At 34.6% G+C, this 13,223-nt stretch overlaps 2 protein-coding genes across 5 annotated transcripts; both read right to left on the minus strand.

The window, feature by feature from the left end:
- Positions 1-480: 480 nt before the first annotated feature.
- LOC101211066 (ABC transporter G family member 7) lies at positions 481-7,164 on the minus strand. Of its 2 annotated transcripts, none has more exons than XM_011657512.2 (12): positions 6,723-7,164; positions 6,140-6,333; positions 5,860-6,010; positions 5,362-5,494; positions 4,730-4,931; positions 3,860-4,130; positions 3,407-3,538; positions 3,059-3,279; positions 2,448-2,660; positions 2,289-2,373; positions 1,045-1,543; positions 481-764 (listed from the first exon to the last, which is right to left on the minus strand). In XM_011657512.2, exons 1-12 carry the CDS (start codon positions 7,005-7,007, stop codon positions 754-756), a joined length of 2,397 nt encoding a protein of 798 aa, XP_011655814.1. In that variant the 5' UTR covers positions 7,008-7,164; the 3' UTR covers positions 481-753. The 2 variants fall into 2 exon arrangements, with proteins under 2 accessions (XP_011655814.1, XP_004135060.1); XM_004135012.3 differs by having other exon boundaries at positions 486-965; positions 6,723-7,163.
- An 819-nt stretch (positions 7,165-7,983) lies between these two features.
- LOC101207313 (protein YLS7) lies at positions 7,984-11,651 on the minus strand. Of its 3 annotated transcripts, none has more exons than XM_004135332.3 (4): positions 11,495-11,651; positions 10,259-11,128; positions 9,707-9,981; positions 7,984-9,115 (listed from the first exon to the last, which is right to left on the minus strand). In XM_004135332.3, exons 2-4 carry the CDS (start codon positions 10,917-10,919, stop codon positions 8,306-8,308), a joined length of 1,746 nt encoding a protein of 581 aa, XP_004135380.2. In that variant the 5' UTR covers positions 10,920-11,128; positions 11,495-11,651; the 3' UTR covers positions 7,984-8,305. The 3 variants fall into 3 exon arrangements, with proteins under 3 accessions (XP_004135380.2, XP_031742129.1, XP_011655815.1); XM_031886269.1 differs by having other exon boundaries at positions 10,259-10,934; positions 11,495-11,643; XM_011657513.2 differs by lacking the exon at positions 11,495-11,651 and adding an exon at positions 11,385-11,405.
- Between the last annotated feature and the right edge of the window lie 1,572 nt (positions 11,652-13,223).

The following is a 13,223-nucleotide window of genomic DNA, read 5'->3' on the forward strand; positions in this document are numbered from 1 at the left end:
TTTTAAAAATATTTTAATACACCATGTTATATTTGTTATCGGTGTTTATCAATGTATTCTATCAATAGTTTTTTTTTTATCAATATATCTATGATTTTGCTATCGGTATTTATCGATGTCACTAATTGAATTATTAATTCATATTTTGAAATTTTACTATGTTTTAAAAATATTTTAATTCATTTTGTTTTATATTTGAAAATAAATTTATCAATGTCCAACTTAATTTTGGTTCAAATTGTACATTTAGATTTTTACCCCTCCAAATGATGTAATATGTATAATTTTTGAAAAAGAAAGAGTATCGGATTAAGCAGAGAAATTGAAAGAATGTATTATATAATTTGAGCAAGATTAAGTTAATTAATGCCAAATATATCGAAGTCAATATTGTAAGTGATTTTTTAAAAGAAATGTCAACACAATAAAAAGATTGTGAAAAGAAAATAATTAGACACTTTATTTTTTTTTTCAAGTTCATAAACTAAAAGTCACATCTAACTTTTTATTCATTTATTTTGAGAAACCCAAAATAGTAGATTTCATGTTTCAATGGGAAAAAAAAGAAGACATCAGACGGTGCAGAATCCACTATAAACTTAGAAAAAGAAAAGTGGAATTCAGCATATTTAAAGAAGCAATTTGGTACTAACCTGCTAATTGGGTTAAAAAGTGTTAAAAGTTTATACTTTGGAGTGAAAGATGCCATGATGATGATGCACAATTCATCCATTGCTGTCCAACCACATGTCATCATCCTTCATCTTCTCCAAAATGAAAACCTCATCAAAATTATATCATTGTTATTACACATTAATTTTCACAACTCAATTATATGTGCATTGAATGCAAAAATAACTGCATTGTATCACATTCTACAACTAAGAAGTAAGAACAAGCTTATTAGCTTAAGTAAGGCAACAGGGCCCTCCATTTATTTGCCATCATATCTCCTTACTTAGCACCTGTATGTATGAGACGAACTAATAATAAATAGCAGCACATCTAAGAACAATAACACGTAATGCCTAAATATTTACAAACCTTCTAGAATAAATGGTCGGATTTGATCGATTTGGGGTGTTTCAGTATCGTCGTCCTTCGGTTCAACTTTTTCGAGAGATGGAGGTTCCTCGGGTTGGGGTTTCTCCATATTGTCTTTGTCAAAGGAATTGATTTGTAGGTCTCCCTCTGCTTGGTTTTTCTCCAAGTTTTCATTACCTAAGGTTCCCTCTGGTTGGATTTTCTCCAAGTTTTCATTATCTAAGGTTTCCATTTGTAGATCTCCCTCAGGTTGAGTTTTGTCCAAGTTGTCATTATCAAAGGTTTTGATTTGTAGATCTCCCTGGTGTTCGGTTGGGTGCAAGTTGTCGTTATCAAAGGTTTCGATTAATAGTTTGGGCAGTGGCTCAAGCTGCTGGTACTTGGGCTTGTTTTTTTCTAGGAGAAGGTATGTGGTATAATACCAGAACATAAGTATCCTACTTTGAGCTATCAACGTATCCCTAATACGGCATCCACCAAACGAGAGTCGTTCGAGTGCCTGCAAACCAGAGAAAAGCAAAGGTATTAGGATGGAAACACGTTTTATTGCCTTAAATGCTGAAAGGTTAACCAATTATGTAAAGTATCGGCTCAGTTTTTCCCTTCAATACCAAGGTTCTATTTCTTGAATAGAACCATAACGAAATAAGTCGTAACCAGCCAATTTATAGTTTCAAACTGAATCAAAGAAGTCCATGAGCTCAGAGGATCACTACAAGGAGGAGCTAAGGAATGTTATCCGACTAGTTATACAAAAAAGTTAAATTACAAGATTAGTCCTACAATGTTCAATTTTTTCCGGGAAAAAAAACCAACCAACGATCTATTCTGAATTGAAAGTTTAGGATTCCACTAACTATAAAATTTATATTTGTATTTGATAGATCGATTAATTTCTAAACTTTTTGAATTTGTCAGGGACCTATTAAACACAAAGTTAAAAATTTGGAGACCTTACAAACAAAAAAATTGAAAATTCAGAGACCTACTAGGAAATGTCTGCTTTGGAAGTTCAATGGTCAAACAGACGTAAAATTCAAAGTTCCAGGGCTAAACTTGTAATTTAACCTTACACAAACAAATAAAGCCATAAATAATCAGGTTTCATGTGAACTTATGCATGCATGCGCAATGTGTACCACAGTTTTTAATTACAAGTACCATGCTCAATCACGTCAGTATCCTACACAATACTGAAGATTCCATACTCAAGTTAAAATAATAAAATTCATACTCTCGCCTACCTGTTCTCCAGTTTGAACGTCGAATGAGTGCTGACAATCAAATTGAAGACCTTTAAACTCATTGATGCAAAGCCCTTGAAAGGCCCTGAAAGATGGAATGTCACTTGAGTCACAAGAATTAGTGGAGGGAGAATATTTAAATTTAAACGATACACTTACCATCTTATAAGAGAAACGCTAGGAATCCAACGAAAGATGATCGGAGTGTTGTCTGAATTGACATAATAGCCACCAAATACAATAAAAACTGTCATGAGTGAGGGTCCCACTGCCATTGCTGCTTCCGTGCTCGGAACCATAGCCCCTACAGTGAGCCCCATGGCAGACGCAGCAAAAGATTCAACCGTGACAATACTGCAGAACTTCCCAAATCTACAAGGAGAAAATTTACAAACTCAACCATCAGAAAGAGTCAATTTGATTGCATTATTAAACACCCGTTTCTTGGAGGATGAAATTCACAAAGGCAAAACTTATAGAGATTAAATAAATATTTTTTAGAAAATGACCAAGACCACTTTTCATTTTCGAACATTAGAACATTTTTCATTGATATTCATATGGTAAACATTGGAAATACAACGCCTATAACATGCATCTGGTTTAAGCCCAAAGCTTCGAATTAAGAATCCCACCCAAAATAGCGATAAACAAATACGGGTAAGAAACATATAACCCCAAGCCCCTCAAAGTTATTTTTTAAACAAATATTATTTGTGGCAAAGATTGCTTGATTTTGACAGCCAATTACAGAATGACCAGGTCCTGACCTTGATGCGGTTGGGTTAAGACGAGCCATGGGATACAAAATAGTCCCAAATACCAGTGGAAAAGCAGCTCCAATTGGAATCTCAGCCAACAATTTAGAAAGCAAATATGGGCCTAATGTATAAGATCCCTTTGCACGCTCCCTGTCAACAATTGCACGTTCCTTTGGAAAAACACCCACAGTCTTGGTGAGAGCAGCCATTGCAGTGTTGATTGCTGCAACCTGAAGTGAAAAGTATCCGTATCCACAAACTGAGTTGAGAAACTTGTACGTGTAATATTTTGCCAAAGGAATTATTTTCAATTCTAGCATATGGAGTGGGGGCAAAATAGACAACAATATATTTTACCTGAAGCAAACCCATCCTATCTTGGATTGACGTTTGAGATCTTCCCATTCTCCAAAAGACTGAACCGAATATGATAGCTGATGCAATGGACATTCGTGCTCGAACCTTATTTGTTGGTCCATCCCGAGAAGCCTGGTAATTCATTAAAAGCTTTAATCAAGTAAAATAACTAACAGAATTACTAAATACACAACAGATTAGCACACTTGGCAGACCACTAGTGACATACAGATACTCTCTTTAATGTATGTGACTTGCAAACAACTGAAGATGAGAACTAGACGACTTCAATCCAAGAATAAGAAGGAATAACCCATGAAAACGGAGCTTTTATCCAAATAAATTTATCAGGTCATTGCTATAATATCAGAAACTGCATAGAATAAGTTTTCCTTTTCATCCTCTTGTAACTTTTATCTATAATTTTTGACTGAATGAGACCAATATAGAAACCTGCATCCATGCCCGCTTGAGGAGCAAGCAGAATTGCCTCCACCAACCTCCTTTCTTCAAAAGCTTACTTGTCCTGAAATTTTCACCAGCCAAGACCTGCCTTTTCTCAATTGGGTTTGCATACAAGATTGTTGAAGAGTATCGTGAAAATGATTCAACAAGACCGCAGATCCTCTTCTGAGAAAAGTACACGCTGTCAGCAGAACTATAGTCAATTGATATAAGATCTGCCAGAAACTCAGCTGGATTCACATGGTCCGGGCAATTATACCTGTTCAATCAAACCAAGAACTGGTGAATGACAATATCTGGAGTCCAAATAAGCTGGCTGAAATTATTTTTTAAAAGAGAAGAGAAAATTGAAGTAAATATAAGGAAGGTAAAAGCAACATCAACTCATATATTCAATTTCTTTAGTTAACAAAAAATATATATAAAAGAAGAAAAATGTAAAATGCAAACAAGATAAAACATGATATTGGTTAGTCAATGCAGAACAGCGATACTGTACAAGCACTAAAAACCTCGCATGTGAAAATTTGAGTCAGAAGTAAAAAGCCTGATATTAGACAACAAACAAACCATCAGTCATGGTCAACACTCATCAAGAGTACGCCTAAAATGTCAAAAAGAAAAAAACCCACACACTCTGAAGGATAATGAGGTAAATGCTGTAAACAAGGAAAGGGCTGAAATGAAAACATATGTGTTGAAGGTATGGATAGACATGGTCAACACTCATCAAGAGTACGCTTAAAATGTCAAAAAAAAAGACCCACACACTCTGAAGGATAATGAGGTACATGCTGTAAACAAGGAAAGCGCTGAAATGAGAACATATGTGTTGAAGGTATGGATAGAGCTCACAACCCAAATTTAGAGAAGTATTCCAAAGGTTCCTCGTGAGCAGGACCAGCATAGACAAGAGCACCCTCTGTCAACAGTATGATATCATCAAATTTTCTATACACAGAACCTCTTGGTTGATGTATGGAGCAGATTACAGTGTGCCCATCCTTCGCAAGTTGTTGCAGTGTCTCCACCACTTTTTCAGCCTGGAATGCATCAAGTCCTGGAAGCACCATGTTATAATTTTACTTGTAGATGACATTGTACATTTATAGTTATCACCGTTTTGATCAACAATCACTAGTGAACCTTATATCATTCAGGTTAAGCAAATAACTAACCAAAAAAGAAAACACGTTTTGATAAGCCAGAAAATTCTTGATTACAAAGAATTAGATTGTAGCGCTTGAATCCCTTGTTGGTTCAATTCCACAATTTAGAAATATTAAATTTGGAAAACATGATTTCTCAGCACTAGGGTCTTTAAACTTTGGCGAGGATGCATGTGATTTTACAGTCTCAATATAATGGTATAGTACTATAGCCCTCTCTCATATAAAATGTTGAAGCTAAGACATGAACATAGATGATGATGCCAAAAGTACAGATCAACTGAATTGTCAAAAGAAAACAACTTTCATAATGAGGACAACCTGTTGTAGGTTCATCGGCAAATATAACAGATGGGCTGGCAATCAGTTCACAAGCAAGTGACAAGCGTTTCTTTTCACCCCCACTGATCCCCCGAACTCTTGCATCACCAACACATGATTCAGCACAGTTTACCTTTTTAACAAAAAATATAAAATTAGCATGAACGTGCTTAAGCTTAGATGAACAGAAGAACATCACAGTGACTCGGAAGAAAATCTTCTTAAGCATTTAAACTTAATTATTATTCAACCAGTTTGAATTCTATCATGAGCAAAGAAAATCTTCTTAAGCATTTCAGGCTATAAATTCATTATGTATATTGTTTGGCAAGATATCACAAATAATGGGGTGGAAAAATCAAACCCAGGAAACAGCTATAAACCTATAGCACGAGTGATAGTCCTTGTAATATAAATTACAACATATAATACATCCACTATGTATGAAAACATTATTTCAGCTCTCTTAGGAAAACAATTTTTTTATATCAATCTTACCAATCCTAGTTTCAAGAGCAGATTGTTAACATATTCTTCTCTCTCTTCTACAGAAGGTATCTCAGTGAGCTGAAGTTCAGCAGCAAGTGTCAGTGTCTCTCGCACAGTTAGCTGTGAGAAAAAGAGGTCCTCCTGTCTCACATATGCCAGCCTGCAATATTGATAGTAATGATATTTGATGTCCATGGGAGAAAAAGGATACAAAGATAGAGAGACAGAGAGAATGAAGCAGTTTTCTGAACATTATGTGGTAAAATGATTATTGTTTGAGGAAACATGCCTGTAAGCTCTCTTATTTGAATCAGCATTTCCATTGAAATCTATAATGCCTGAGAGATGTAACCGTGGTGAAGCCGCTAGCTGACCGGCCAGAATATTGAGCAAGGTTGTTTTTCCTGAACCTGACGGTCCCATTATTGCCAATAATCTTCCTGGTTTCGCTTCTCCACTAACATTCTTAAGCAGCCATCTCACCTACCAATAGGTTCTTCAATCAGTAATCCATCATTCTTTGCTTTTAAAAGCATGAGTATTATTGGTACAATTAAACAAAATTTAAGTTAAACTAGAGAACTAAATAGCCAATCGAAATACAAATAGCAATGAAGTTCTTCAGTATTTGCAATGCCACCAAAACAGAGATCAACCGATCAACTTACAAGAATCGAAAATCATAACACATGCCAGAAATTTCTTTCCCTCAGAACTGAAATCGTAGGGGTGAAAACTAAAGGAAACGCCACATTCACTTCCAAAACGAAGTCAGCTATTCGCTATCAAACATTCTACTGCATTTTCTATAACTCAAAAAAGCTTCATGAGAACAGCAATATGAAAAATGAAGAAAACAATAAGAAACTCACTGATTTAGAAGATTTCTCCGAGAGAGAGCACGAGATATTGCACCACCGGATTATCACCGGCATAACTTTCCCGGAAACTGGAGCTTCTTCACCGAGTTCAATGTCTCCATCCTCCTTCTCCCCGTCCTCGAGCTCGATGTCGTAGTCCGGCGAAAGAGCAGGTTCAGGTCCAGAGAAATGACGGACAAGGAGAGTCGCCACCATGGCGACCAAAACTTGGCCAACACCGTTCCCGCCAAGGCTCATGACCGCCTGGCCCACTTTTTTCCGATCAAATTTCACCATTCCCCTACGGCGGAGGTAAGCAGTGCGCCACCGTGCAAGAGATTACCGGATGGCGTCGTTTGTTCGGAAGGAAATTGGCGGGGCAGGATTCTTGTAACAGACGAGACAAAATAGTGTGTAACGTGGAAGATAAGATGGTAAGAAGCTCGCTCGCGCTCGCGGAGAAACGGAAGGTTTCAGGTCTTCACTCTTGACTACGTGGAAATTACCAAATTACCGTAGAGTAAAACCATGACTAAAATTTGGGGGTATTTTATCATTTCGAAAAAATAACATAAAATAGATTTTAAATTTTGTAATTTTGTATCCACCAAAGTTCCTAATCTTTTTTTCTGAAAGCCTACAATAATTTTTTAATTTTCAAATTAATTGTCAATAAATCTATAAAAAAAAACGAAAAACAAAATGTCATGTCTTATTGATATCCTAATTTTTTTTCTAAATGCAACCTATTTTAGAAGAGTTTGTTTCATTGTTTTTTAATATTCGTATGAGTTTGGATTGGTTTTCGTGCATTTCGAATTGAATTCATGACCTCTTGTTTAGTTTTCACTGAGTAAATTCATGAGGGTTAAAAGCACATTAAAAATATTGCAAATAGAATCATCCTTCTTGCTAAAAAAAGTTCCATAAACACAACTGACATCTTCAAAATTCACGACATGGCTAAAACATAAACAGTTAGACAAGAAAATAAAAAAGTTGATTTGAGAATAAAATCAACAAACCGTTAGACAGGAAAAAAAATGCAAAAACCTTTATACATTTCTTTAACCTTAGCTCCGTCCACAAGCAAATCGAGAGAACAATACTACTATTAAAAGACAAATCGAGATAACAATATTACTATTAAAAGGACAATGTCAAAGTTCAAATTGACGTCAATGAGTTTATATAATACATTCCTTTATACCCTAAACAAAAAAAAAACAAAAAATGTACGTGTGAAAACTCAAAGAGATCGGACAAAAAAGAATGAGAGTAAAAATGAATAACGCGTAGTCTATTATTGAAACAATAGTACAAAATCTTAATAAACGGGACCCTTATATGAATGCAAATGATGAGAAATGAAGTAATGAGGACAGGAAATCCCTTTAAATACATAAATTAGCTTCCAATCCTCCAATTGTTACAATAAATACTCTCTCTATGTATATAAATAAAAATAGTAAATGAGAACTAAGAGAACAAAAAAAAGGACGTGATCACCTCAAAAGCCTAAAATAAAACTTTGGAAACAAAGTTACTCAATTTTCTTAACTAAGATTCAAGATACTAAGTCAAGAACAGGAGTATCATGAAGAAAATTGCGTGTTACCCTCCAAATCTCTCCTTATAAGTTCAAGGACAAGCTCATTCCATGTATCTACAGGGCCAGGCATGCACCAATGTAAGCAATCTTGTGGTGGTGGCTTTCCATCTGCCCCACGTTTGGTGAGTTTATTTGGGTTGGTATTTCGGTAAGGCCCCGGATGCCCATCGTGGCGATACTCAAAAGCTTCGGTAATGTCCATCAGCTTTAGCCTTGATTTATTTGTCAACTTCTTAATTGCAGCATCGAAACCAGCTACCTGTTTACCATGCATGATGTTAGTGAATTTATTTTCCACTCGTTCTCCTATGGAGAGAGGTCTTTCCTTTCCAGTACAGGATCCGCCAGTATTCCAGGCCCCACCCTCATAGTGATCAGGAGAATAAGAACGCACGATTGTGAGTCCTGTGTAATTCGGGCTTGTGGCAAGAGAGGTAAGAATCGTTTCTACAGAAATTCGAAAAGCTTCAATGTTGTTAACCTTCATAGGACGAGATTTATCAGGCCACCACAGCTGTCCTCCTACAATCTCGTTATTTAGAACGTAAACAGACTGCTTGGCAAACCAGTGACCAGATGAAATGACAATGACATCAAAAGTTGGAATGAATTCCATGAAATTGTCATCAGGAGCATCAAGGTGAAGTTTGACAACACCATCTGGAGCAAAATCTAAAGGCTCATTTGTTTGCTTCACAAGCCATGATGACCATATTCGAACAATCATCACAGAGGTTGACCTGAAATAATATCTTTGCATTTTCTTATTTCCCCTGTTTTTAGGAACTTCTACCTGCACATATTCAAGAAATTTTTACATTAGCAAAACATTTGAAAACTGTTTGAATGATCAAGTAATATGCAGAGTAGCAAATAAAATACACAACAAAAACAAAAAGCATCCAACAATACAATCTCAAACATCTACTTCATACAACATACAGTGTACTAGAATCACTTAAACACCTCTTGTTTAGAACAAAAAAGAAACCAACATATTAAAATTAGGATGGAAATCGCAAATCAGAGTTTTGCTATCAAGTCTAGTGCATTGCACGAATTAAGAGTCAGACATATTTGAACCATCACCAAACAAAACACCCAAATACAGAAGCACCAGCTCCTCCACCTGCTCGATTTCCCCAAGGTGAGCAATTACTTAATTCAATTCAATTCATTGCCTTCTCGATGTAACACGTACATAAAGAACTCTATCTAAAAAAACACTTTGTACAAAGCTCCAACCACACAAAACGTACAAAATATTCAACATTCACAACACCCTGTCATAATAGGATCAGACACTTCATCAACTTCCAATGCAGTCAAAAGAGGAAAAAGAAGATTGAGTTCAATCTCAACAAAATTTAAAATTAGCAATAACCTGCCACAAAGCGCACAACAATGACTCCATTTGATTGCGAGCAACCGAGTCACCAATAAAAGCAAGTGTTTTCCCACTCATCAACTTCAAAAATGTCTTGGCATCAAATCTTGGGAGGTTACATTGAGAGGGCTTCCATCGCCAATTCTCGTACTCCCTGTCCGGTCTCCCATTGCCCTGGCAGTTCTGCATCTGTGACAGGACAGGGCATGAATTATTTTTATACAATGGTCCTGCAGAATCATAAACCCAGCTTCCATGGTACAAATCACAGCCTGCATGATAGAACAGTAAATAAAAACAATTATAATCTTACTGGAGAAGTTATTTCATGGCATTATCTTCTTATTGATTCAATCAGGGATATCCTTAGGATGAAGGTCCGTAGAAGCAAACCAGAGTAAGTAAAAACATCGACAAAAAAACCATCTGGGGAGATGTAAATACAACTAACGAATATGAAATCCATTATACAAAAATCCTCAAAAAATCTAAATTATGTTCAAACATGAAATCCAACTAGTTGAAGTACTCGTTTCACATAAGGTTTACCTAAATCTGATGCCGTGCTCCCATCATCTGGATCAGGTAGGTCGTCTGATTTGACACCAATATCATTTTTAGAACCCATATCTGTATCACTGGAATTGTTTGTAGAATCTTTGGAAACAGATCCACCATTTTCAACTGTAGATGTAATGATAGAAGCCTCGGACTCATCTTGTGAAGACAATTCTGAAGGATTTGTCCCTTCATCTCTCTTCTCCTTGGTTTCTGGAACAACTGATCGACTACTTGATTTCGTGGCATCTGGTGACTTGGACTTGGAGGACAAATCCTTATCAATTACGTCTGAACTTTTATCATCTGCAGGACTATTCGAACTACTTTGAGGTGGTGGATTTGAAGCAGATTCAAATTTCCTGTCAACTATACCCTCATCTGAAAATGATTTTTTCGTTACTAGATCTACATTGATGTCATGGGCAGGAACAGTAGCACTTTGATTTCCTAGAGAAATTACAAAATCCAAATCCTGTGAACTATTAACACCGTAGAAGTACCCGCGCATTATGGAACCTATTGGGTAGGAGACTAAGAACCAAGATCCAAAGATTAAGAAGATAGCCAATCCTCCAACTGAAATGGCAATCCAAGAAATTGTTCTCGGATATGCAGCCATTTGTGAACCCTTCCGCATGGCCCAAGTCATAACTCTCCAAATTATCTACCATGAACAGGTAAAATCGTCAGCTTCAAAACGATAAGTACTTCGTAATCGACGTCTTTCCCAATAATACCCACAATTCAAAATCCCAGTTTTGACTTCCACTTCCTCAACAAGATTTAACCACAATCCTATTGAATAATTTGAAAACGATCTGAGTGATTAACGCCCGAGTTGAATTTATTTCAACGAACCTGAACATAAATCAAACACCATTGTATGAACAAAACATTCAAACAAAAATTGAATTCAAAACCAGTAATCGAAATGGAAAACAAATTCATAGCAAGAAAGTCAACACAAACGCAAAAGACCGCGAAGAAAACACACCGCCCAACACATCTAATCCTAAATTCAATGACGAAACTGAAAAAATGGCAATATCAAAGGAAACCCCATTATAAAGATATCGCATATAAAGAAGAATCGAGTAAAGAAAGTAACAAGTACCACCAGAAAACCAACATTCAAATCCAATTTGAGCATCAATGGGGCGAGATTTAGAATTGAAAGAACCGTCAAAACAAGTTCTGGGGGTGATCATAAATCAGAAGAATTACCTCGAAAGTCGGGTGAAGAACACGGAGAAAAGAATGGCTGGAATCTCGAAATCTTTTTGTACAAATTACAAGGTAATTCGTTTTGGGAGTGCAGTGGAAGGAGATGGAGGCTTGAGGGAAGGAATTTTTAGTTGAAGTATTAATGGAAAGTTGCTAATTATGCATCTACATAAATATATATTTTTCCCACAAGCATTATTCCCTTTTTAATCTTTTTCTTCTTATTTTATTTTAATATTAATTATAATTATAATCGGTGAGAATTTTATATAATAAAATTTATCTATAGATTAATATTTACAATATTATATTTAGATAAATTTTACTATATTTATATCATTTTTAAATATTATTATATACTTACTTTTTGAATCTAAATGTTATATTTATATTTATAATTATCATTTTTTATTTTAAAAACAATTTTAACAATCACATCATAACACAAAACTTTCTAATTGTTTGAAAAAAATTAGTGTGAATATCAGGGTTTGTATCAATTAAATTCTTAAATTTTTAATTAATTTGTATGAATATCAGGGATAGTATCAATTAAATTCTTAAATTTTTAATTAATTTGTACTATAAATTATAATTTTATTTGACAATTGAATCAATTCTTTTCTAAAGTCGAATAAAGTTTTAAACGTATGCATAACTTTCAAGGATGATTGTAAGAATGGTCTAAATATGTTGGCTTATAGATTTACGAGTTTAATTAACTGAAATAAGTTCTATACAAGATTGGTTGAATGATACATGGAAGGATGCAAATTAACACACTTCTAACATATCATTGTTTAAATTGATACAATTAGTAGTTCGAACTAATTGATATAACTCTCAAAGTTTATTGAGGTAAGTTTACCACAATGGTTAAAAAGTTGTAGATTTTTAAAATGATGTTTGGTCAACATAACTTGACTAGACTATATAACATTGGTTTGAGATAGTGATCTGTTAACACAAGTATATGGTTAACTGACATAAACCTATTGTCAACTTTAAGATATGATGTTCAATTCTTCTAACCTGCATAAGAGGTATGTGGTAACTGATACTCGTTTTAACAATGACTATTATATTATTTAAAGCACTTCAAAGAATGTTAAACCTATTAAAATACACACATTAAATCTCTAATTGTATAAATTTACACATGAATGTAACTTATATCAATTCACATTCTAAACTTTGAACGTCTTTTTAAAATATTCATTAATGTTTTTTTATTTTTCTCCAAACGTTATCAATTCCATATCGCATGTATCCGCATCAAATTCATGAAATACATACTTTTAAGTACTATTTAAAAAATTATGCTCAAAATTGCAATATTTTAAAATATTCAACGTTGAGACTACCACGATCATTATGATTTGGAGTCCAGTTAATTTAAAACGGAATAATTAAAATTGATATATATATAATTTGAAGTTAACATACAAAATATGAATTTAGGTTGATTTAACCACGTGATCATGTGATTGAAGAGTGGCAAAACGTTGACATATCACTAACTTATAAACCCCATTAATAATATTAGTTAGATTCTTATTGCCGTATATCACCAATAATTAATGTAAGTTATATTTCCTTGTATAGTCACTTTTGATAAATATCAACTTTGGTAGATTAAAATCGATATTTGTTTAGCAGCTGGACTAATATAATTTGACAAACAATGAACGTTTTCAAATATTGCATAATGAACCAAAATATTTACAAT

This window comes from Cucumis sativus, chromosome 5, assembly GCF_000004075.3.
Source record: "Cucumis sativus cultivar 9930 chromosome 5, Cucumber_9930_V3, whole genome shotgun sequence".
In the NCBI taxonomy this organism is placed as follows: domain Eukaryota; kingdom Viridiplantae; phylum Streptophyta; class Magnoliopsida; order Cucurbitales; family Cucurbitaceae; genus Cucumis; species Cucumis sativus.

What these genes read in the sequence shown, in the direction of transcription:
- LOC101207313 (XM_004135332.3), bottom strand. Translation starts at nt 10,919, where the DNA reads ATGACTTGGGCCATGCGGAAGGGTTCACAAATGGCTGCATATCCGAGA. An exon ending in GAGCACGGCATCAGATTTAG is followed by an intron (nt 9,982 to 10,258) that starts GTAAACCTTATG and finishes TCTATCATGCAG; the next exon opens with GCTGTGATTTGTACCATGGA. An exon ending in TGTTGTGCGCTTTGTGGCAG is followed by an intron (nt 9,116 to 9,706) that starts GTTATTGCTAAT and finishes GAATATGTGCAG; the next exon opens with GTAGAAGTTCCTAAAAACAG.
- LOC101211066 (XM_011657512.2), bottom strand. Translation starts at nt 7,007, where the DNA reads ATGGTGAAATTTGATCGGAAAAAAGTGGGCCAGGCGGTCATGAGCCTT. An exon ending in CGGAGAAATCTTCTAAATCA is followed by an intron (nt 6,334 to 6,722) that starts GTGAGTTTCTTA and finishes ACCTATTGGTAG; the next exon opens with GTGAGATGGCTGCTTAAGAA. An exon ending in CTTAACCCAACCGCATCAAG is followed by an intron (nt 2,661 to 3,058) that starts GTCAGGACCTGG and finishes TTCTCCTTGTAG; the next exon opens with ATTTGGGAAGTTCTGCAGTA.